This window comes from Lepidothrix coronata, unplaced genomic scaffold (assembly GCF_001604755.1).
Source record: "Lepidothrix coronata isolate B3197 unplaced genomic scaffold, Lepidothrix_coronata-1.0 Scaffold93, whole genome shotgun sequence".
NCBI lineage: Eukaryota > Metazoa > Chordata > Aves > Passeriformes > Pipridae > Lepidothrix > Lepidothrix coronata.
Window position 1 is genome coordinate 2,349,711 of NW_016690273.1, and position 21,900 is coordinate 2,371,610.

The 21,900-nt window shown below is 43.8% G+C and overlaps 1 protein-coding gene across 3 annotated transcripts in view; it reads left to right on the plus strand.

The window, feature by feature from the left end:
• Positions 1 to 502: 502 nt before the first annotated feature.
• GRIK1 (glutamate ionotropic receptor kainate type subunit 1) overlaps positions 503 to 21,900 on the plus strand; it is a 121,353-nt gene continuing 99,955 nt past the window's right edge. For all 3 annotated transcript variants that reach the window (XM_017821901.1, XM_017821903.1, XM_017821904.1), the window contains exon 1: positions 503 to 635. In XM_017821901.1, the coding sequence (XP_017677390.1) occupies positions 503 to 635 (133 nt within the window). The remainder of the gene's footprint in view (positions 636 to 21,900) is intronic.

Genomic DNA, 21,900 nt, shown 5'->3' on the forward strand with positions numbered 1-21,900 from the left:
TCACACAATAGTGACTGAAAAGGGTTGAGAGGGACCTCTGGAGATCAACCAGTCCAACCTCGCTGCCAGGGCACCTGGAGCAGGTGACACAGGAGCGCATCCAGGTGGAAACTGGGCTTGGAACGCCTCCAGACAGGGAGAGTCCGCGCCCTCCCCGGGCAGCTGTTCCAGTGCTCTGCCACTGTCCCTCTGTGTGTCCCCCCGTCTGTCCCTGCCCCGTCCCTGTCCCTGCCCAGCGCGGGTCGGGCCGTGCCAGGGAGCACGGCCTCTCTGTCTGTCCGTCCGTGCCCCCCGAGTGCGCGGATCCCCGGCCCCGCCTGGCCCCGCCCGGGGCCGCCCCGCGGGAGGAGCCGCCCGTCCCCATTCCCGTTCCCGTCCCCTCCCTCGCTGCCGGCGGCGGCGGGGGGCGAGGGCAGCGCGGCAGCGGCGGCGGGAACGCGGAGCCCCCGCGCCATGGGCCCCGCCGGGGGTGTCCGCCCGCCGGGCCCCCCATGAACTGAGCATGGCGAGCGCCCTCGGCCCGCGCTGGCCCCGCCGCACGGCCCCGGGCGGCGGCGGTGGCGGGGGGATCCTCTTCGTGCTGCTTTGCGCCTCGGCGGGGCTGCCCCGGAGCGCCCAGCAAGTGCTGCGGATCGGTGAGTGCCGGGGGGCTGCGGGAGGGACGGTGGGCTCCGGGAATCTTCCCATCCTGCGGGGAGCGCGTTGTACCGGGCAGCGGGACCCGCGTCCCTCCCTCTCGGGGAGCCGCCGCTCCGGGGCTGGGGATGCCCGGCTCCGCTGCTTCGGGCTTGGGGATGCTCCGCTTCCCTGCCCGGCTCCGCTGCTCCGGGCTTGGGGGTGCTCCGCTTCCCTGCCCGGCTCCGCTGCTCCGGGCTTGGGGATGCTCCGCTTCCCTGCCCGGCTCCGCTGTCGGGATCCGCTGCCGAGATCCGCCGCTTGGGATCCGCGGGGCTCCGCGGACGCCGCTCCCGAAAGTTTGCCGCGGTGAGCGGTGGCGGGATGCGGGAAGTTGTGCGCGGGCATCCCGGCGGAGCATCCCCCGGAGCCGCTCGGGGCTGGGCGCGGGGGTGGCAGCGCCAGGGCGCTTCGCTGTGAGGTGCCCCCAAAGCCGGGTACACACCGCCGCAGGAATGGTTCAGTGACCTTAAAATACATCGCGGGTTTCCCGCGTCTGACCGGAGAAGGAGCGGCTGTGGCATGGGAAGGGAAACCTCGTAGGATGGGGATGTTTGCCCTCCCGGGGCTGCACGGAGGTGTAGCTCCGGAAAACAGGAATTTATTTTTTTTAAGTAGAAAACTCCGCACCATGGAAACGGGGCTCGATTCACAGGAAGCCTCGCTCCCTACAGTGGGTTTCTTGTGTCAGTCAAGTGCGATAGTGAATACAAAGTATCACAAGAGTTCGGGGTTAGGAAAGACTGTGGGAAAGATGTAGGCAGAATCTGCCACACTTCTGTTTCTGTCTATCCCCCTTTTGCTTGACAAACACTGAACATGAGGCAAGAAAAGGAAAAAAAGAGAGGAAAGAAGCTGTTTATGCCGCCCGGGGAGATGCATTCCGCAATTCCCAAAGGCATGTTCCTGTGCGGAGCTAAAGATTGATGCCTTTTGACCTGGCAAGCATTAACCCCACTCAGCTTTCCTTTAAACGTCAAATGGAAGCATCATTCCTCATGTGCTCAGAGAGCAAAGGTGACTAAAACATTTAAATAAATTAAAAGGCACAGTGCACAGTCCTTCAAAGTGCGGGGCAAAGGCAGCACCAGCGGGGTGAGGGGGAGCAAAGCTGAGGGGACTCAGCACCTTGCGCTGAAAATCTATGTTAAGCTCCTGACTGTCCATATTCAGAGTGTGCTCCCTTTTCCCCGGAGGATTCAGTGGAGTTTGCTGTTTCTCCGCTCGCCGCTGCAGTGTAGCCGAGGGGGATGTCCGTGCACAGAGCACACGAAACACAGAGCTGTGCGATCCCACAAACGGGGGAATTCAGGGCCAAGGAAACTCGGGGAAGGAAACAATCCCTGTTCAAATAACTAAGCCACCAGCACCCAGTGGGATGATTAGGAAATACATCCCAAGCATCCTTGCTGCCAGGCTGCCTGAACTTCCTTTTCAAGGGAATAGCCTCCAAAGGAAGAAGGAGCATACCTGAGTTTAAAGGGGGCACAGTTGCCTGAACGCAGCCTAAATGCACTAAAACCTCGGCATCAGCATTGCAGTGACCCAGGCAGAGCTTTGGGGTCTGCACTGCTCCTGCACTGCTCCCTCTGGCACCCTGTCCACCACATAACTTCTGTGCTGCTTCTGTTGGGTTTAGCAAGGCTCCCGGGCAATTGCCCACGTTGTTTTTCCCTCAAATTGCTCTGTGTGCTGTGCTGACCCTGTGCTGCAAGGTCTGAATGTATTTCCCGTTTGGATTCACTCTGTCAGGGTACACAGTGATTGGACCCTAATGCTGAGTCCCCTCTGCTCCTTCCACCACGATATCATAAGTGTGACAAACTGCTCAGCTTTCAATCACAGCAACCAAACACCCATCCGGGGAGATGTGCAGCAGAATAAATGCTCCATGTGTATTACGTGGCTGTGAATGCATAAAATATTAAATGTATTCTTATTGCCATAGTTATCCTACCTATAAAGTAATGATGTTATAAAATATTAATCCTTCACATCCGTTAACAGCAGCGAGTTCCTCCACCGAGTCTGTCACTCTGGGAGGTGACAAAGAGAAGTAATGGCAATAACTCCTCCAACACTCTTTGTGATAACATAATAAAATCATCCCAAAGTGTTTCTGACAGTGAAGAAATTGCTATTAAACCATCAGATTTTCTTCTCCGTGTTTTAGTTAATTAAGGAAGGGAAAGCACTGCTATACAATGGCACAGCAGTTTGCACCCCAATTAATACACTGAGAGTTTAATTGCATCTTCCACTGTTAGGGAGCTTTCAGATTTTTTTTTTTAAATTATTATTATTTTTTCTGGCGTATAATACAAATGAATGGATTCTCATGTTGGTATTTAATTAGGTGAGAAAGGACATGTAAGCAATATGAATTTAGTTATTTTTCAGCATGTAGCTAATGACTCGTTTTCTAGCCCTCTAAACAAGAAGATGAGAGATGACAATGTGATCAGTAAAACTGACTCGTAAGGACAAAAGTAATTGATTTGGAGATAAGATACAGTTTTCGGTTTCAGGTAATAAAATAAAATGTTAATATCTAACTGAGTATTTCTTTCCCAACCATGTGAAAAAGCTTTTCCCTTGATACATGAACTTATGGAGCTGTCCAAGGAAACATCATCTTCATCTACACATAACCCACTAGACTATGTTATATAAAGGTATATTTAAATTTCGTGACCCTAATATTTTTGATTTAATACCAAGGAGTTCCTAGTTTTTGCACTGAGTAACCTAACCTTCTTATCTATCTTACTTGTATAAAATACATGAAATACAAGGAAGAATAAAAATTAACTCAATCAGGTGTTAAGTTGCAGAAACAGCTTCCAAAGAAATCTCAGCAACAACAATAATTCATTTGTTAATGCTGGATCCAGAGCTTTCTCATTTCTTACTGGATGTCCTTAAGGCCATTACAGTTTCTGAACAGGTTGTAAGAATATAATTCAGGAATATTATGTGAAAATTTATACATGTAGCTCATTGGAGCTACATTCTGGATTAGAACTAACCAGTAGCAAGTTATTAACAAAGCTCTGGAGTTAATTAAAAAGAGAACGTGGCAGTTTTCAACAAATACCTGCGGGAAGTTACTTGGATGAATCTTGCAATTATCTCTAAAATTAACAGCTCCTGGAGATGAACAAATGAGTAGACTTTGTAGGAGCTGCTGTAGGTGATGAAATAGAAACCCTTCAGTTTGTACCAGAAGTAATTTTCAGTAATTTGTGTGTTCCTGTAGTTAAATGGAATATTTAAGTACGGGTTCATACTCTGCACTGATTTATTCATTACTTAAGCAAAATTCCCAGGGATTTAGTGAATTGTGTTTTCCACAGTGCAAAATTAGCCCCATAATATTCCTCTCCAATTGAGAAATATCAGATTTAAACCAAGCGCACATAAGTCAACCTAACCCACAAAATACAGTTTCTAATAAGTTGAAAATGTCAATATAGGTTTTAAGATCTATGCCTGTACTTCCCCAAGCAGGCCTGAAGCTGTGAGTTCTTTTCCTGTGTGATATCACCGTTTCCACCTCATGAAGATGATAAAGAGAGAAACCTCATTATTTTTGCTGCAAATTTGCTACTTTTTGCCAACTCTTTTTGAGATTTTGTTTGTGAAGGGAATGATATTAATACACATCTGAGCTTCGTCAGTGTGACACGGCAAAAACCCTTCCTGGGAAGTCTCTATCATACTTGAACATCATGAAAATTGTTAGCTTTCATAAGTTTTTCTTACTAGATGTCTGCCAGTTAGTCTATTTTATGATATTATAGGAAGCTGGACTGCATTTTTATCACCAGATGATGAGACATTAAATACACTTCGTTCACTGGATCCTGAATACTCAGTGGCTTATCAGTTCACTGTGATACAATTTACCTAAATTTCCTCATTCTACACTGAAGAGAAAACTATTTTCCTGCAAATATTTCTGAAGGAATGCTGGCCCAATCAGGTCCTATGTGTCTTTAGCTCTTGTTTTATGAGCTTGAGTTGCTTCTGTCCTGGACCACTTGTCTGTAAAAGCTGGTGGAGAACAAAACAGAAAAGGTCCTGAGAGCAGAAAGTGAAAACTAAAGAAGCAAGGTTGGATTTGTCTAGCTTGGACCAGAGTTAGGATGGTAGAAGCAATGCTGAGGGAGACAAAAAGGTGAATTATACCTAACACAGACATGGTAGTCCTGTGTTTCACAGCACGGGAGCTCCGTGGTTCACCATGGAGAGTTTCACATCTCAGTGAAAAGCCAAGTGGGTTGTAGGAAAATGAAATGGAAGCAACCCAGGGCACTGATATCTGTTCTGGGGTATTTTATTATTTTCTCTTAACTCATGTAAAGTGTATCCTAAAGTGCCCCTGTGCTGAACACATCCGTGGAGCTCCAGATGGGCCGGTAAATAGGGCATCCTGCTGTGGTTCTCCAGGGCTTCAAGTGCATTTATGTAACACATGTGCAGTGGTTCAGAGAGCTAAGATCTTCACAAAATGCAGGATAAAATCTTTGAAATAGTGCAGTTGCTGAGGTTTTGCCAAAGGATAAGAGCTTTTCATCAAATATTTTGTTTATGCGAAGCGGTTGTTACTTAGCCGAGCACTTTTCCAGTTCATGCACAGTTGCAGGAGGAACGTTCCTTATAAATAAAATAAAAATAAAAGGCAGTTTCTCTGAACTTCATTTCTTGCTTAACAGCCTGTTTGTAGTGTTCAGGTGCAATAATTTTATTTTGAATTCCCATGACTTGCCCATAACCCCTAATTTCCCTTGTTCAGAGGGCATTTGCCTCGGCATCAGTTCTTGCTGGAACTATAAGCTCCTCCATATGGCCCTGCCTTCACTCAACATTTTCCATTCAGACTGCAAATACAATTCCAATGCTGTTTTTTCATTACAGTCTGCTTTGTATATCCTGGTTGGTAATAAAGCTTAAATCCTTCTCCCCCTCCAATACTTTAAACAACTGCCTCTAATCTTCTTTTCTCAGAAAGGCTTGATTTGACCAACTAGACTATAGATTGTACTGCAGGGAAAAAAAAATCCTATCCAAGAACTGATTAGTTTTACTCCACAGCTTTGGATCTGTAACCTGCAAGCCCAGTATGTCCTAGTTTTTGGTTGACTTTAGATTTTAGTTTACAGTAATGAGTTTATGATTTTGGGAAAGCTTTGCAGTGGGAATGTTATTACCCTCCCCTCTCCCTTTCTGCTGAAGGTTATAGGGTATTATCTAGAAAATGATTAGCTTTCAAATGATGAATTTGCTTTCTTTCTCTGAGCAAAATCCAAATTCAAAATTAAAACTGTTTCATTATTCCAAATAGGCATTGTTTTCATTTCAGCTGGGGGAGTGAGGATCTGATAGGGCTGTTAAAGTATCTTCTTTTTTCTTTTTTTTTTTCTTTTGAGTTTTTGAATTCCTCTGACAGTCCAGAAGGTTCCTTAAATTATATTTACAGCTTCACCTGTACAAGACACTAAACTAGGGTGGCACAAACACTGGGAAGTGTGAATCATTTCTATGACCCAGCAGTATGAACAAAGAGTTAGAACTGTGTCAAAAACTCGGTTTTGAGCTTCTTTTCTTGGGTCCATCAGGCTTTTTACAATCACACCTCCTAGTTGTTTGCTTTTTTTTTTTTCCCTTCAGCTTTCAGGTTGCACCAGCACAAGTTTAAAAGAGGAGAGTTATAAATTCCTTTAGCATTGAAATTGTTCCCACGCCATGCCATCGGATCTGCACATGCAAACTGGGGCTATTTCAAGGAAAATTCTGTTTACAGCACATTGATTCTTATTGAATCCTTCCATATTGCTGAGCAGCACAGGGGTCCTGCTGCAGTGCTGAGGAGGTGGAAGTGACAGTCAGTGTGCAGAAGCATCTCCAGAAATACACAGCAGGGCTTGTTTGGGGTGAGCAAATGTGCAAAAATCACTGCAGTCCCTACACATGTAGGAACAGTGAGACATCCCATGGCTGTCATGGCCAAGGGACACTGTCTGGGAGTGTCACACGGGTGCTGAGGCTTTGCTTTGGCTCTCAGGTGGAGAAGGACAGAGCCCCCCTGAATTCAGGGGTACACCACTGAGACCTTAAAATCACTGTGTTTTTGCATGCTCTCCTTCAGAGAGAAAAAAACAACAAACCAAAAAAAACACAAGACTTTTTTCTTTTAAAAGATCAAGCATGCTAAAATATAGTCAGAGCCACTCAGGACACTGTGAGTAATGCAGGCTCTTCAGTTCTAAATGTTTTGGGCAGAATAAGCAGGAAGAGACATTGGTGTATGCTGTGGATCAAAGGGTTTGGGGGGAAAAAAAAAACTATTTTAAAAGAACAACATAAGAAAGGAAAAAAAAATGATTATATAAATCAGGTTTAGCATGATTCTGCAAGACAGCTCTGAGGAGAAAAGCTGTATATACTTTTATATGGACTTATACTCTTGAATCATATAATTAGAAATATAATTATGGAAATTGGTGCTTCTGGGGTATTACCATGTGATGGAAGGTTGTATTGAACTAATTTCCTTCCTGCTTTGTCTCATGTCATATTTCAACAAGAACTGTAATGAATAACACCAGCACTGAGATGTGCTAAAGCAGAGCTCAGGGTACTTCACCAGACACACACAATTAGGTGTATGTTCTGATTGGGGCAGCCAAGGCCAGATAACTTCAGTGTTTTGCTGGCAAATTTATGGCAAAGCTGGGAGTGACTCCAGGTCTCTGAGTGCCATCACCCCAGATCTCTGCCCACTGCATCCCAACTGGGACATTTCTTTATGGTTTGTGTGTTAGGTGAAGGTTTGCACTGACCCTGCAGAAATCAGTGCTAAGTATGTTTAAGTAATCAGTTTATAGGGAGGGGGTTTATGGCCTGAACCATTTGATTTGCCCACGCTTGGAGCCCAGCCCTGAATGTGCAGTGCAAGCAGACAGTGCTGAAGGTTTCTCTCAGCAATGGGAGATTCTCTGAAGAAGGAGAGCCCATGCCTTCCTCTCCTGATTTGGGTAGTGGCTCAATATTAGGTGCTGTATCTGACCTCAGCCAGAAGCCTCTGAGAGGCCACCAACATCCATGGAAGTGCCTTTTCCTGCTCAGGTTTCTTCTGAGCATCTTTTCAAACTTGTTGCCATGTCCTGCCCAGCCTCTGGCTTTGCATCTGCTCAGCAAATGGAGTTCTGCTGAAGGTCAGGTGTTGTAACTCTTAGCAAGGGATGGAAACCTTTAGAGTACAGGAGAATTTCCAATATTTTCCCCCCTATTTTGGAACTCCCACAAGCTTCTCCACTATGGCAGACATGCCCTCTATAATTACATATATTTTAAACAGAGAAGCATTTTGTCCCTTAAGCCCTTTGCAGAAGAGTGTTATGTAACTTGGGAAGGTAAAGTATTTTACTAGTCTTTAACTCACTGGAAAATACAGAATTGCCCTGACTCATTCTCTTGCATCATGTTTGTTCCAGCAGCGTTTCCCTCTTCCACTCCAAGAAAGGGTCTGAGCAGTTGGAAAGAGGCTTTCAGAGCATTCAAGCCTTTTGCAGGGGTGAGATTGTACCATCAAAACTACTGAAGTCTTTCTCAAAACTGCAGGTGTCCTTATAAAATCCTATAGCCATGCTAGCTAGGAATTAACTCTGGCTTCAGACACATCCCAGTGCTTACAATCCTTGGCTTTCATTGTCTTGGTCTCATCCCTGATGAAGATATGGAGAACTGAAAATTAGATGCACAGGAGGGAAAACAACCCCCAAGAATACAACTTATACTTTGACAAAAATGATCTTTTCTCCTCTTATGTTCAAGAAAAAATACAGGAGAAGCCAAAGCCAATTTAGGCCTCCTTCCCATGGTGCAAATGACTTTCTCCTGAATATCCTGGGGGCCCTGTGCCAGCCCAGCCATTCCCGTAAAGGTCATAAATGGGAAAGTCAGGCCTGCTGGAATGTGAGAGGTAGTTGCCGTGAAATAGTCCCTTCATATTCGAGGAACTGCAAATTAATCCTGAATTCTCTGGAGCCGTCCCAAGGGATTAATCCCAAGGCATCTGAGTCCATATCAAGCTCAGAGGCTGCCTATCAGCAGTCAGGGGAGAGGAGGCCAGGTTGCTGCAGCAACAGTGTGACATATGTAAAACTCGGTTTGATTATGTCAGGATCACAGAGGAAGCTGTTTAAGAGTTAGGTCAGGTTTTTTAGCTGTACTCCACTTTTCCAGAGACTGTCAGTCACTGCCAGGTTGGCTGGGGAGTGGAAATGCATGGTGAATAACTTCAGCAATCTCCCATGGATTGCAAGTTAGCTGTCCACATCCAATAATATAGCTATAAGCTATTGAGAACTGTTAAGGGAACTAGTAGTAAGCCACTTAAGAATTCTTCCCCACAATTTGGAGACAAAATTAGGATTTCTGATTAAAATATTTATTTTGTTCTGGTTTTGATTGCTTTTATTCATCTTAGAATTCAGAAAGAGCATAGCAAATTATTTAAAATTCAGACAGATGATCTTTGATAGTCTGTTGGAATGGGAGATGAATGAGTAAATATCTTGTACAGGGTACAAGAAGGACGTCGAGTCACTGCTGTGCTGTTTTCACTTATGATTGTTCCAATGCCTTTTGTGTGATGAACTGTGCTCAGGCTCAAACAAATGGCTTTGTTAATAGAATGCTATAACCCCAATTTATTTCCCCACACTTAAAAGTATTAAATACAAAATATTATAGTAAAGAAGTGCAGTAAGTGAGTTAGAAACCTCAAGGAATAATTATGTAGTTAGGTAACAAAAATGGGATTTGGAAGTTGCTCAGTCAACATTAGTGGGATGTTTCCCTTCTTCTGGGGTTTTGCTTTTTAATTGTATATCTGATGTGGATTAAATTACATTTTGTTATTGCACATTGAGAAATAGAGAAAATTAAAAATCAAACCAGAATTNTTTTGGTGTAGTTCCCTATCACTGTGTAAAAGACAACCAGAAGTTCCAGGAACATTCCCCCCACGCCTTGCAGACCCAGCAAGGATCACCAGGGCAATGCAGGATGGAGAGCTCTGTCACCCATCCCTGCAGGTGTGGCTGTTCTCCCTGTGGGCCTGGCCCTACAGAAGGATGAGACATTCTCCTGCTCGTGTTTTCCAGAGGCGTTTGTTGATGGGAAGCTTTTGTGCAGGAAGTTTATAAGGAAGTTATAAGGAAGCTGAGTGTCGATGCAGCTCAATGGATTGGGTGGATTTGCTTCTCTGCGCGGGAACCTTTAAGGCTCCCAGCCTTACCCCCTCTGCTTCTTCTCTCCCTTCCCTCATGGAGATGCTTACGTGCTCTGGTGTTGGATTCCATCCTGCCACCAAGTCCACTCACAGAATTTTAGTGTAAAAATGATGTCTTTCTTTTTTACTATCTCTGATCCAACAACTTGTACAAAAAAGGGGTTTTATTCTTCCGAAGCTGCTCCCTTTCAACTCCACCGAGCCACCCCAAACCCTTATCAGTGGGGCACTGCAGCTGCAGTCTAATGTGAGCTCATGCTTTCCCTGCTGGAACTATCTTGGAAAGTTTCAAATTGTTTACTTATCTGCTAGAAACACATGTTGAGGGAAGTTAAGGCTCTGTTGCCCAAGGTGCATTTTAAATCAGGGGAAGAGCTGCTTCAGATATTTCACATTACATCTCCCAGCTTTATCTGGTGCTGTAAATTATAGAGCTGCTCCATTGAACTGAATGAAGATTAAATTTTTGAACACTGTTTTCTGAAGAATGGGGATTTTTCTCTTTGAAATGAAGAACCTGTGGTGCATCAGTGAGGCTCCCCGCACGCTTTGCTGCCCAAGCCTTTCTCTTTTCTCTGAGGGTGCCAGGCTGTGCCCTGGGGACCGTGTCCTGTCGCTGATCCATGTACTGACATTAAAGAGCATCTGCAGATGGACTGAGTGTGGGATGTGCCCTGAACAGCAAGTGGTTGGGGAAACTGTAATCCTTCTGCTTGTCGTCTTGAAATCAGACCTGTCATGAAGCAAAACTAGCTGGAAAAATTTACCTTCTCATCTGTACAGGCCTTCTCCTGTAGATGCCCGATGTATGTATGATATACAGATGTATTTTAAATAAACAACTGAAATATTTACACCCTGCTGTTTTACTCAGATGCATGCCTCTGTCAGGCTGAATTCCTGGCTTGCAGCCCTCATCTCTCAGCTCTCCCAGTGTGGGGAGATCTCCTCTCTGTTTCTTCCTGTGCCTAACACAGACCCCTGGGAGGAAGCTGAGTGGGCGCCTCCTTTAAAGCAACATAGTACCAAGTGGATCCAGTTTTATTAAAACATTTTGCACAGCAAGCTGACGAGAGAAAAAAGAATTGTTCTTCATTTAAATCCTTCATGATTGATGTGACAGCTTCTGTTTTAGGATGACTTGTGTGCTAATTTATTTCTACAAGCCCTTAAGCGAAACGGTGATGAAATCCCACCTTTCTTACTTTCCACAAAGGTAATTTCAGGGAGCTGTTGTATAAATGTTTGTTCCTGAGTATTTCTATGAGCACTAAATTGTTACCATGCATTGTCAATAAACAGGGCAATCTTATTCCTGGGCAGCTGTACATATCCTTAGCACTTTCCCTCTGTCCTGTGGGAATCACAGAATCATGGAACCACCTGGGTTGGAATGGATCTTAAAGATAGGGACACATGGGGTGATTCTTGGAGTGTGTGCAGCACCAGGAGTTGGACTCGGTGATCCTGATGGGTCCCTTCCAATTAGGCACATTCTGTGATTCTGTGACTGCAATTCCATTCCCCATCCCCTCTGTACTGCTTGGGGGGGAGGAGGTAGAGGAGTTGGGAATGAAGGTGTGAAGCTGAGTTGGGGTTAAGGGGCAAAGATGATGTTTTAATTTGTCTTTACTATCCCAGTGCATTTTCATTAGAAAAAAATTAAATTTACTTTCCCCAAGTGGGGACAGTGACTGTGATCTCCCTAGCTCAGCTTTCATCCCTCGGCTTTTTAATCCAAGTTTTCTCCCTGTGTCCTGTTGAGGAGAGGGAGTGAGAGAGTATATGAATGTGACAGGATGTGGAAAAATTGAAAAATATTATTTCCATGGCATTTATATTGGAATTGATAATTTTAACGACTTCTAATAAGAATAGATGAAGCTGTGTGATGGCTTTTAACTGCTGCTGTTGAGCCTGAGCTGCTCAGTGAAGCCAGCTGACTGTGCATCTGCACAGTAAGAACTGGGATTTTTAAATAATTTTAATCAGGTAATTTAGGAGATGCAGAGCAAACTTTGCTGGGGAGCTTTAATTAATGCTGGAATTCCAGACTTTTATGTTTGTGCTCATCTGTTTGCAGCACCAAGAGAGCACATTTTATTGCAGTTCTTAGAAAGAGACTTGATTCCTACTAAGCAAAGTAGTGTTGAGAAGCTCATGCATCATATTTAAAATCACTTCCTACTTTTGGCAGAGCTGCAGGAAGTGGGCACAGACTTTCAAAGATTCAAAACTTGGTCTTTTGTTATAAACTTCATTGGGCACATGTAAAGCCCAACGAATTCCCATCCCTCTTCTCCAGGAAATTTCACTGACATGAGCTTTAAGTTCAATAGATTAACTGCAAAACTTCTTTGAAAACCAAGCCCTTGCTCTTATCTGTGAGTTCTTACAGAAAATCTGTGAGAAAATTGGGTACAAAAATCATCTCTTCTGGCTCCCTGCCCTTTGTTTTAAGGGGCAGACCACTTTTTCTCAGAAAAAAAAGAACAAACGACCCAAAGGCTACTTTAGCTCTGCCTCTCCCAGAGTCAGTGGAGCTGCAGCGGTTTATAGTGATGAGGTTCTGGTGTGTTATTCTCACAGAAGAGAACAACTGGGCAATTTACTGCAGCTCATCCAAACTGCAGATGAAGATTCTTTATTCCCTTAGTCTGAGGAAATCAGAGGGAGAAGGCCTCCTCCTATTTCCTTTTTCTCCAGCTGTTGATTTTGCCAAGGTCTCCCACTTTTGGAAAGGTTTCCTCCTCTGCCCTGCTTGTTCTCAGCAAGGCAGAGGCATGGAAAGAATGCCAGAATTCACTAGTTTGTAGTAAGAACCGATGCTATTGGGCATAAGTTATTCCAGCTACTGATGGTGCTGGAATAGGAGAGCTGGAATGTCTTGTAGCCACAGTTTCTAGAAATAGCATTATTATTTACATATAATCACATGGCTGGAGCTTGGGCAGCAAACAATAAAAGCACAAACCACTATTTATATAGAAGAATGTCTTGTTAGAAAAGAATCTTCCCTTGCTTTGTGCAGCTTAGCACAGAGCTTCTGATTCTGGACACGAATACATCAAATAAGGTCAAGTATGACACAATTTTGGTGTCATGCTGAATTCATGGTGGAGCTAATATTGTTACAGTCCTGTTGTGACTGACATAAACCTGTCACATTTTCAATAGGGTGATTCATGAAAGATCCAGGAGAATCAATGGAGGTAAAAATAGGTAATGCAATAACAGCATCCATCTCATCATAATCTTGCTTGTATTACACTGAGTAACCTGATTAAAAGGGTCATATTTAAACATAATCTGGCAAAACTGCTTATGAAAATGGGAGTGAGAGAGAAGGAACCCAAACAGGTGAGCCAGGGGGTGTCCACAGGTCACCAGCAGTGACCTCCCTGTATGAAGGGGGCCAGTAGGCAGCCCCCACCATTCCTGAAGCCTGTTCTCAGCTGGAGAACTGCAGCCAGCCTGGCACAGTCCTGCTTGGTGGGAGACAAAGTGAGATAAAAAACTCCAGAATGGTGTGCTAAGATGTCAAAAATCTCCTTTGTATTCATTTAAATACAAATATATATACTATAATATGTATAATCTGTAGGTGAGTGCTTCAGACAAGGATCTCTGGGTGCCCATGGCTTGTTATTCTCACAAGCCCATGGCTTGTGAGAATATTCTGAGTATATTCTGAATATTCTGAGGCCACTCAATCACTCCCATCACTGGTAGGAATGGTGCACTCTCTGTTTTAGGATGGACTTATCTTCTGCCGTTCCTCATGACATACTCAGGAGTGTGTTATCAGAAAAAGACAGCTCTGAACCTAGAAAACAGCTCTGCAACTTAGTTATAATTTATTAATTTTAATTATCCCCCCACATTATTGAGCTCTAAATGCACACGGATACTTTGGGTGAGGTCTGATGAAAATCTGAAGAGACCCCTGACCTCCAAAGAGCCACATGCATCCAAGGATCAGAATCTGTTCAGTTTGTACTGCATCCTAAAAAATGGAATGTTAGTGCTGGATCCCTTTTGCTGGCTAATGATGCTGCCTTAATTCTGAGACACACTGAGGTATATATGGCAAATAAGAAGGAAGGAGAGAAAGAAAGGTCCAAGAAAAAAACTATTTGTGGACCTAATGAAGCTTAGACTTGTCTTCTGCTTCTCCCCATCCTGCAGTTGGTGAAACCTCAGCTGACTTTCTTGTTCCTTCTTGCCCTTTTCTCTGCAGCAGTACCTGTGCTTCTCCTTCTTCTAAGTCCTCCTGCCTGGTCCCAAATGACAAGTGGCAGGAGACATTCGTGTTGTTTCCAAGAGACACAAAGCCAGCAGACCAAACCTGCAGGTAACTCCAGGTTTTCCTTTGGTGAGAGCATTTACTGCATTCCTCAAACTGGTTTTCAGAATTTTTTTTAGGAGTTGCATGACTTTGAGACCTCTACAAAGGTCAAACCTGGCTGAAGGTGGCCAGTGGCTGAATTATCGGTGCTAACAGGACTGAGAGGATCAGACACCATGCAGCGTTTTGTAAACCTTGTTTCCCTAGAAAATCTGCCTGAAAAAGGGATTTAAAGTGTTTGGATTGATGTTACCCACAAATTAGATTATAGCCAGAATAGCCAAAACACAGGTTTCCCCCACGCTACACTCTATGAAGGTGTATAGTCAGAACCAAAGTGATGTTGCTCTTGCCTGGGGAGATTTGTGTTCCTGGTGGGGCAGGAGTGGGTTTTGATGTGGAACCACTTTCATTCCAGCCATGCAGCATTCTACCAACAACATCCTTCCTTCCCCTCCAGCCTGGGATTGGTGCAATCAGGATGCAGACAGACATCAAAGGGAAAAGCTGTGATAGCAATTTCTGGAATATCAGACCCATCAGTGTAGCTCAGCTCTCTCTTCATTCCAGAGAAACATGTTTCAAGAAATCAAGGCTCCTGAGAAGCTCAGAAGTGCATTGATGTTTGTTATTCCAAAAGTGTGATCCCCATCCTTCACACAGCCCAGAATTTGCACTGCTCTGTTATGTTGGGGATGATAAGCACGAAATCAAAGAGAGGATTTTTCATCTCACTGTAAAACCCCTTTGCAACAGAGAATATTCATCATAAACAGCTACGTTTGAATTAGAAGGAAGGGAAAAATCCCTTGCAGAGACAGCAGAGAGCAGTTGAGGGACATGATGTCCTCTGCTCCCTAAAGTAGTGGAAGAGGGGCTGGGATGTGAGTGCCATTTTGTCAGTGACTCAGGCTGCTCCATGAGGACCTGGAAACACTCAGCAAGCAGATGATGTGTCTGTGCAGTGACACCTGCATATGGTGACACAGCTGATGTGTGTGGACACATATGGGAACAGCCCCCGGAGCAGGACGATGCTGTTTGGCTGCAGTATTTTGCTGCCATATTAACACAGGTTATAGTCCTCCAAATTCCTGCCATTTTTCAATCTGTGCTCCTTTCCCCGGCCCTAAAAACTGGAGCTGGAGACTGCTCCTGGAGCCTGCAGGCTGGCCTTGTGGAGGTGATGGCTTTTATGGGATTCAGTGATTGGAGCTGTGCTACAATAGCTCTGTACTGCACCCCCACTATCTCCTGTCATCACGGGCTCAAGCACTGGTACACAAGGAGGATAAAGAAAAGGAAATAAAATGGAAAAAAATCTTAGATAAGAAGGAACTGGCAGGTTGATGATAATCTTAAGTATGTGGAACTGTGTTTATGCACGTTTTCTAGTTAAATTCAAGTGCTTTCCATGCTTAAGAGATTACAGAGTGTGGGATTTATTGCAAGAACTGTCAGGAAATTCTCAAATACACTTCTTTTATCCTGGCATATTGTGTTGTGCCCCAAACTTGAAAGAACACCACAGTGTGAACTCAGGCATCTAGCAAATCATCTGAATGTGCTTATAAAACCACCAAGATGGTATCAGAATGTATTTGCAGCTAATGGGGAGTAAAGGATTTATTCTTTTTTTTTTCAGGGATATCTTTGTGTTAAGACTCAAAGACGTTCGCTGTTTCTTGGCAGGATAAGAGATAAAAAAAGACTAACTTGTGAGAAAGACAGCAAGTTTCCTGTCTTTGTAAGTCTTAAAAATTCAAATAAGTGGCACTGCCCAAGCAGCAACAGCTCTGACTGCTGCTGACAGTCGGTTACTTTTACAATCACCTTCCAGAGCTTTATTGCTTATCATCAGATAGAACAGTTGGCCCCCATGGAAAAAACAGGTTGCTGCAGATGACAGGATTTTTACAACGGGCAATCATGATGGCATTAGTGTTCATCCACTGCAGTAAGTGTATAAATCACAGCAAATGGGCTTCCCCTCCGAGATGGAATCTGCTGTGTTATTTTTGCCCAGCCACAAATATTTATCCACCGAATGGTGGAATTGCCAGACACGTTTCGTGCTTAGTCCAGTGAGCAGTTAGAGATTGCTGGCCACAGATCACAAACCTGGTATCAGAACGCCACTGGGAGACACAGAGGTTAAATTAAAGGTGGTTTGTGGAGTTATGAGAGAGTTCTCCCTACTCTCTGTGTCTGTCAGCAGAACTGAATATGGGGTTTAATGGGTGCTCTCCCTCTCATGAGGTCTTTGGTGGGACAGTGAGGTAACAGATGCTGGACATGGAGCTGCAGAATGTCCCCAGGTCATGTAGGAAACTCACTGTTGTCAGTGGCTTAGAAACAGAAGGTTAATTTTACCCAGGTAGATACTGATATGCAGTTTGAGCTCAGTACTCAGTTTATTTTTACAGATAGGCACTTCCCAGAAATTGTTACATAAATCAGAAGAATTACAATATAAGCATCCTCTGGAGCTTTTTCATTTCAGTTTTCAATGTCAGACAGTGTTCAGTGTTAGGGGTTTGAAAGGAAGAAATTAGAAGCCCTGCAATGGAGTATTATGGAAAGATATCCCTCAAGAAAGCTTTTCCCAGCTCCTTACCCTCTGGTGTTTCGCCTATTACCAACCCGCATGAATTGTACATTTAATCTTATCCGATGTAATCATGTTCCCATTCTCCCCGTGTCTCATCTGTGCTTGAATCCCACTGAACTCTCAGTTCTCAGTATTACCTTGTAGCAACACGTTCCCCAAGTTAATTACTCCTTGTATCAAACAGCATTTTCTTTTATCCCTTTCGAATTCGGTGCTTTCCTATTTCACTGAGCATCTGCATGTATCCACACGAATGGAAAGGATCAACTGGAGAGGATAATATTCCTCCTATATCCCTCTTGCTGTTTTCTGTATCTGCATCCCATTTTCTCTGCTTAGTTCCATCTGTTGGCCTGTCCATCCCCAAAGGCTGTGAGCTGGGCTGTGATCTAGCCTTCATTCCCCTTAGTATCAACACTCAATCTCAAATTTTTGTGGTTAAACATGATGCTGCTTGGTGGAGAGGAAAGGAAAGAACCAGCTAAGAGGACAGAGGGTGACTGCTTTTCCTTCTGGAGGCATCCAAAGCAGAATTTCTGGTCCTGAGAGGAAAATTCCAAGGTTAAACAACAGGAGCAGAAATTTCACAGCTTGGAGAGTGCTCTATCTCTTCCCTTTGTCAGGGAAGGATGCCCTGAGAAGAGCAGCATCTTCTGATCTCCCAAAAGAGCCCTCCCATTTCTCTGACTGCCCTGCTGAGTTGGGCTCTCTCCTGTAAAGCCCTGCTGTGGCACTGTAGCTTTTTTTTGACACAGCACTCTGAGGTCACCCAGATGCACTTTTTATAGTGTTCCTCGCTCTGCCTCTCGAGGAAATGTTCTTGTACAGAGCAAAGCTTCACTCCTCTCCTACAGAAAGCCAGTGGTTTTGGCCTCTAGAGATACAGCTATAGATAGGTATCAACTCCCTCAGGCACTGAGGTAAAGGAAGTGGTAATTTTCCATATGTAAATCAGAACATCAGGCACAACACCAGGCTTTCCATCTGACATAAAGTTCACTTTTCTCAAAGTGGGTTGTCCCACCTGCCAGACAAAGTTCCTTTGAAAACAACCTCTTGCCTTTCATTCAAAAGTTTTCTGGAGCTCTCTCAGTCATCCTGTTCTGAAGGGATTTGGTCACTTTACGAGAGAGAAAAGTTGGACTCTTGCTCGCTGTGTTTGTCCAAAAATGTCTTTCCCAACCTAAATGTTTCTGTGATTCTGTGATTTTCACCCACCCTCTGACAGCACCATCAGCACCCTCACTACTGCTCAAGCTCTGTGTGCACCCCACGTGCCCCAGATCTCAAAAAGGAGATGATCTGGCTTTGTGTGCTCCAAATGTTCGCTCGGTGCTGGATCTGTCACTCCCAGGCTCGTGTGCCAAACGTGTTATTTGGCAGCTGCCCTCCTTTGGAGATCCAACAAACCCGGCTGTGCTAATGACAGAACAAACCCAAAACACTGGCAGTGGTGGCATTTCAAACTGCAGCTTTTCCTGGGAGCACAGGCAGGGCTTTCCAGGAGTGCAAACAGCAGCAGCAGCAGCATCCTGCTGAGGAGGATGTGTGACTGTAAATTGGGGACGTTGACAGAAGTGATGGCAAGAGCAGGCAAAGGAAGTGGGAAAAACTGGACACTGGCTGTGATGAAGCTGGATAAGGAAACCGGCTGAATAAGGAAAAGCAAATATGCTGTCTGGAGGGTCATGTTATACACAGTGGAAAACTGTATCTGGATGGGCTGAAGCCCCAGGAAATAAACCCCTGGCTAATTTTGTAGGGAGGATTTAAACTGAGTTCAGCCTTGCCTGTTATAATGGGAACAAGGAGCAATAAACTGTAATTTCTTAGAAGTTTCTGTCCCGTTTAGGAGGAGGTACTTGAGGACTGAAAGGACAAAGAAGACACATTTTGTGTTTTTATTTTAGATTCCTTGATGATACTACACAGCAGAAGGATAGTTGAGCCAGGGACCAGATTCTGCATCCAATATTAATTTCTTTACATTCCTTTCTTTAAACATTCCCTTGTTTAAAGTAAATATAAAGGATGTCTCATGCCCTGGTTGGGAGTTAACTCCAGCAGCAAGGTGTATGTTTGGGAATCCATGCTGTCATACTACTTCCCAAAAATTTCTCCTCCAAGCTGTTCCTGTGGGGAGCACTCAGCATAGGGGAGAACACAAACCAGTGTGTTTGCCTTCATTAGTGCCACTGGCCCACAGGGCTTTCCATAGGTTTTCAAACTTAGGGATTCTAAAGAAATCCTCCTTTGCCCTTTTATTCATGTCTTGTCACAAGGAAAGATGCTGATTTGGAAACTTTGTGCCTCCTTACTTTATATATTTCCTGAAATAAGTTCAGAAAGAAACTAGGAGCTCTCACATACTGAAAATCTAGTGAAATGTTAATGCTGGGGCAGTTTTTCCCCAGGTGGTGTGACCTGAGTTGTCCCAGGAAACCTATTTTAACTGTCCTGCACTGACACTGTTTGCTGCTCCCTGTGGTTTAGCCAAACAGAAACTGAAGAAATCATCTACTTGGAAGTTTTATTCATGCCTAGAAGATTAAACCACTATTTATATATTTCAATCCTATGACCCATAAGGCCCTTTTTTTTTTTTTCTTGTCAGCTTTGGTTTTATTCTGTTTTGTGGGGCAAGCATATAGGGTTTTTTTGTGGTGCCAGGCATTCAGGTTTGGGAAAATGTGCTGGAGTTTTTTAGTGTTAAAACAAGACTGTGGTGGGGAAACTCTCAGATGAGAGACTTCAGAGAGAAGCACATTTTTGCAGTGTGCAAACACATTTTCTCCCACAAACCTGTTTATATATAGAGGAAAAAATAATAACTAAATATGTGAATAAACCCTCAAACAGGCAAATAAAATATTTAGTGAGCCTATAAAGAGTATCCTTCTTGTGAACCCTGAAATGGATGGCTCAGCACCATCTGATCAGAGGTATTTTTAAGCACTGAAATGTCACTTTTATTAAGTTTATTACATTTTCAAAAATAAATATATGTGGAGCAGAGAGGAGAGTGAGCTCCCACGAGCACTGTGTGTGTGTGTGTGTGTCAGGTCACTTGGTGATTGTGCTCCCTGTTAGTGGGACTGGAGTAAAGAAGTGAATCCTGAAACAAACTCTGTGTCCCACTTTTAGCTGTCTGTTTTTGAAAAGTCCCTCTAGGAGCCACAACTTTGTAAGAGGGAACAGTCGGACATTGTGCTTTTCCTGAAAAATGACATCCATTGATATCCATCAATAACTTGAGATGCTCCCAACTGCTTCAGTGCTAAATTCTCTGTGGTTACAGCTATTCCCCCTGCTAAGTGGGTTTATTATTATTATTGTTATTATTTTATTTGTTTGTTTTTCTGGTTATTTGTTTATTTTTGTCTGTGTGCTTAGAGGTGAACAAAAATCTGCTGGCATCACATTTAAGCATTTTTTCCCCATATGTAAAAATATTCTGCTATGAGGGTGTTCATATGCTAAATGTAGAGTGTGTTACACATTTTATTTACATAGGAATAAAGAGTGTATTTGATGGTTCATATTATTTGATTCCTGAATTAAAGAAAATTGAAGATAAACTGCATTTTTATCTGATGGGAATAACTGTGAGCCAATGAGACTTGATCAGCTTCAAGAGGTTAACTGACCACAAAGGAAGTTTATGGGAAAAGAAGCCAATTTGACAGGATTCATTTGTCAAAATCAACGGTGTGCAACCTTGATGAAAAAACAGTAACTGCATATTGTCCATGTGGAATTGTAGTAATTTTTTCTGCTGCTCTCCTAAGAAATATGAAGAGTGCCACCAGTACCTGTCCAGGCTGAGAGTTATTTTAAGTAGGAAATAAAACTCAATTCTCTAAAGAGGTTTTTGTTATAAGTATGTATTTGACTTAATAGCTTGAACATAGGGAAAAGATTTCAAATTGCATTTTGTGCTTATATTCCAGTCCAGATTTTTCTAAACAGATGCTGTGTTTGAGCAAAAACTAAGTTGTTTGCTCTTTACTGTGTTTATTTATTTTTTCTTGTTGTCTTTTGGACACATACACTGGTAGACAGAACTGGCTTTTTTAGAATGGGTGGAACTTCTTTTCAATTACACAGCAAACTGGACACTTCACCACAAGCAAACCTCAGAGTAGTTCATCGGGAGAAAGAAACCTCTGGCACAAGAACCTCTTTACTTCTCCTTTTGGGTGTGTTGAGTATTAGAGCAAAGGGAGTCTGGTAACATGGGTGATTTCCAGAGTTGTTCACGTCTGCAAGAGGCAAATGTGGTCTGAACTTGTCCACAGGGGGCTCTCAGATGTCCTGGATCCTTCAGGGATGTTGGTTGTTCCCGGAGTCTCCACTTGCACCATCTTTGGAGAGGAGTCAGTCCCTCGCAAGTGTTGTCTAAGCAAAAGCAATGAACTAATCTGGTGGATTAATCTTAATTTTAATAATTTTCAAGGAGAATTTCTTCTTGGAAAGGGTGATCAGGCACCGGAAGGGGCTGCCTGGGGAGCTTTGGAGTCCCCATCCCTGGAGGTGTCCAGGGAAGGACTGGATGTGGCACTCAGTGCTCTGGGATGGGGGACAAGGTGGGGATGGGGCACAGGGTGGACTTGATGATCTTGGAGGGCTTTTCCAACCTAAATGATTCTGAAATTACTGCCTCAGCACCCTTGAGACACACTGTATGTACAGTGGCTGTTGAGTGTTTGTGGCTTGCTCACACAATGTAGAACAAAGAAATATATTTATTCATTTATTTATTTACTAATCAGGAACAATACATTTTGCAGCTGGATTTGAAGCTGCCAAGCATGCTGCTGTGGGAGATGAAATTTTCTGTCTAATTTGAGATTTAAATGTCCTTGGCATCATGATGGGATTTCTAAGCATGATTTTGCTTGGGGTTATGGGGTTGCATCCTGCTTCAGACTGAAAGAGAGGAGGTTTAGATTAGATATTAAGAAA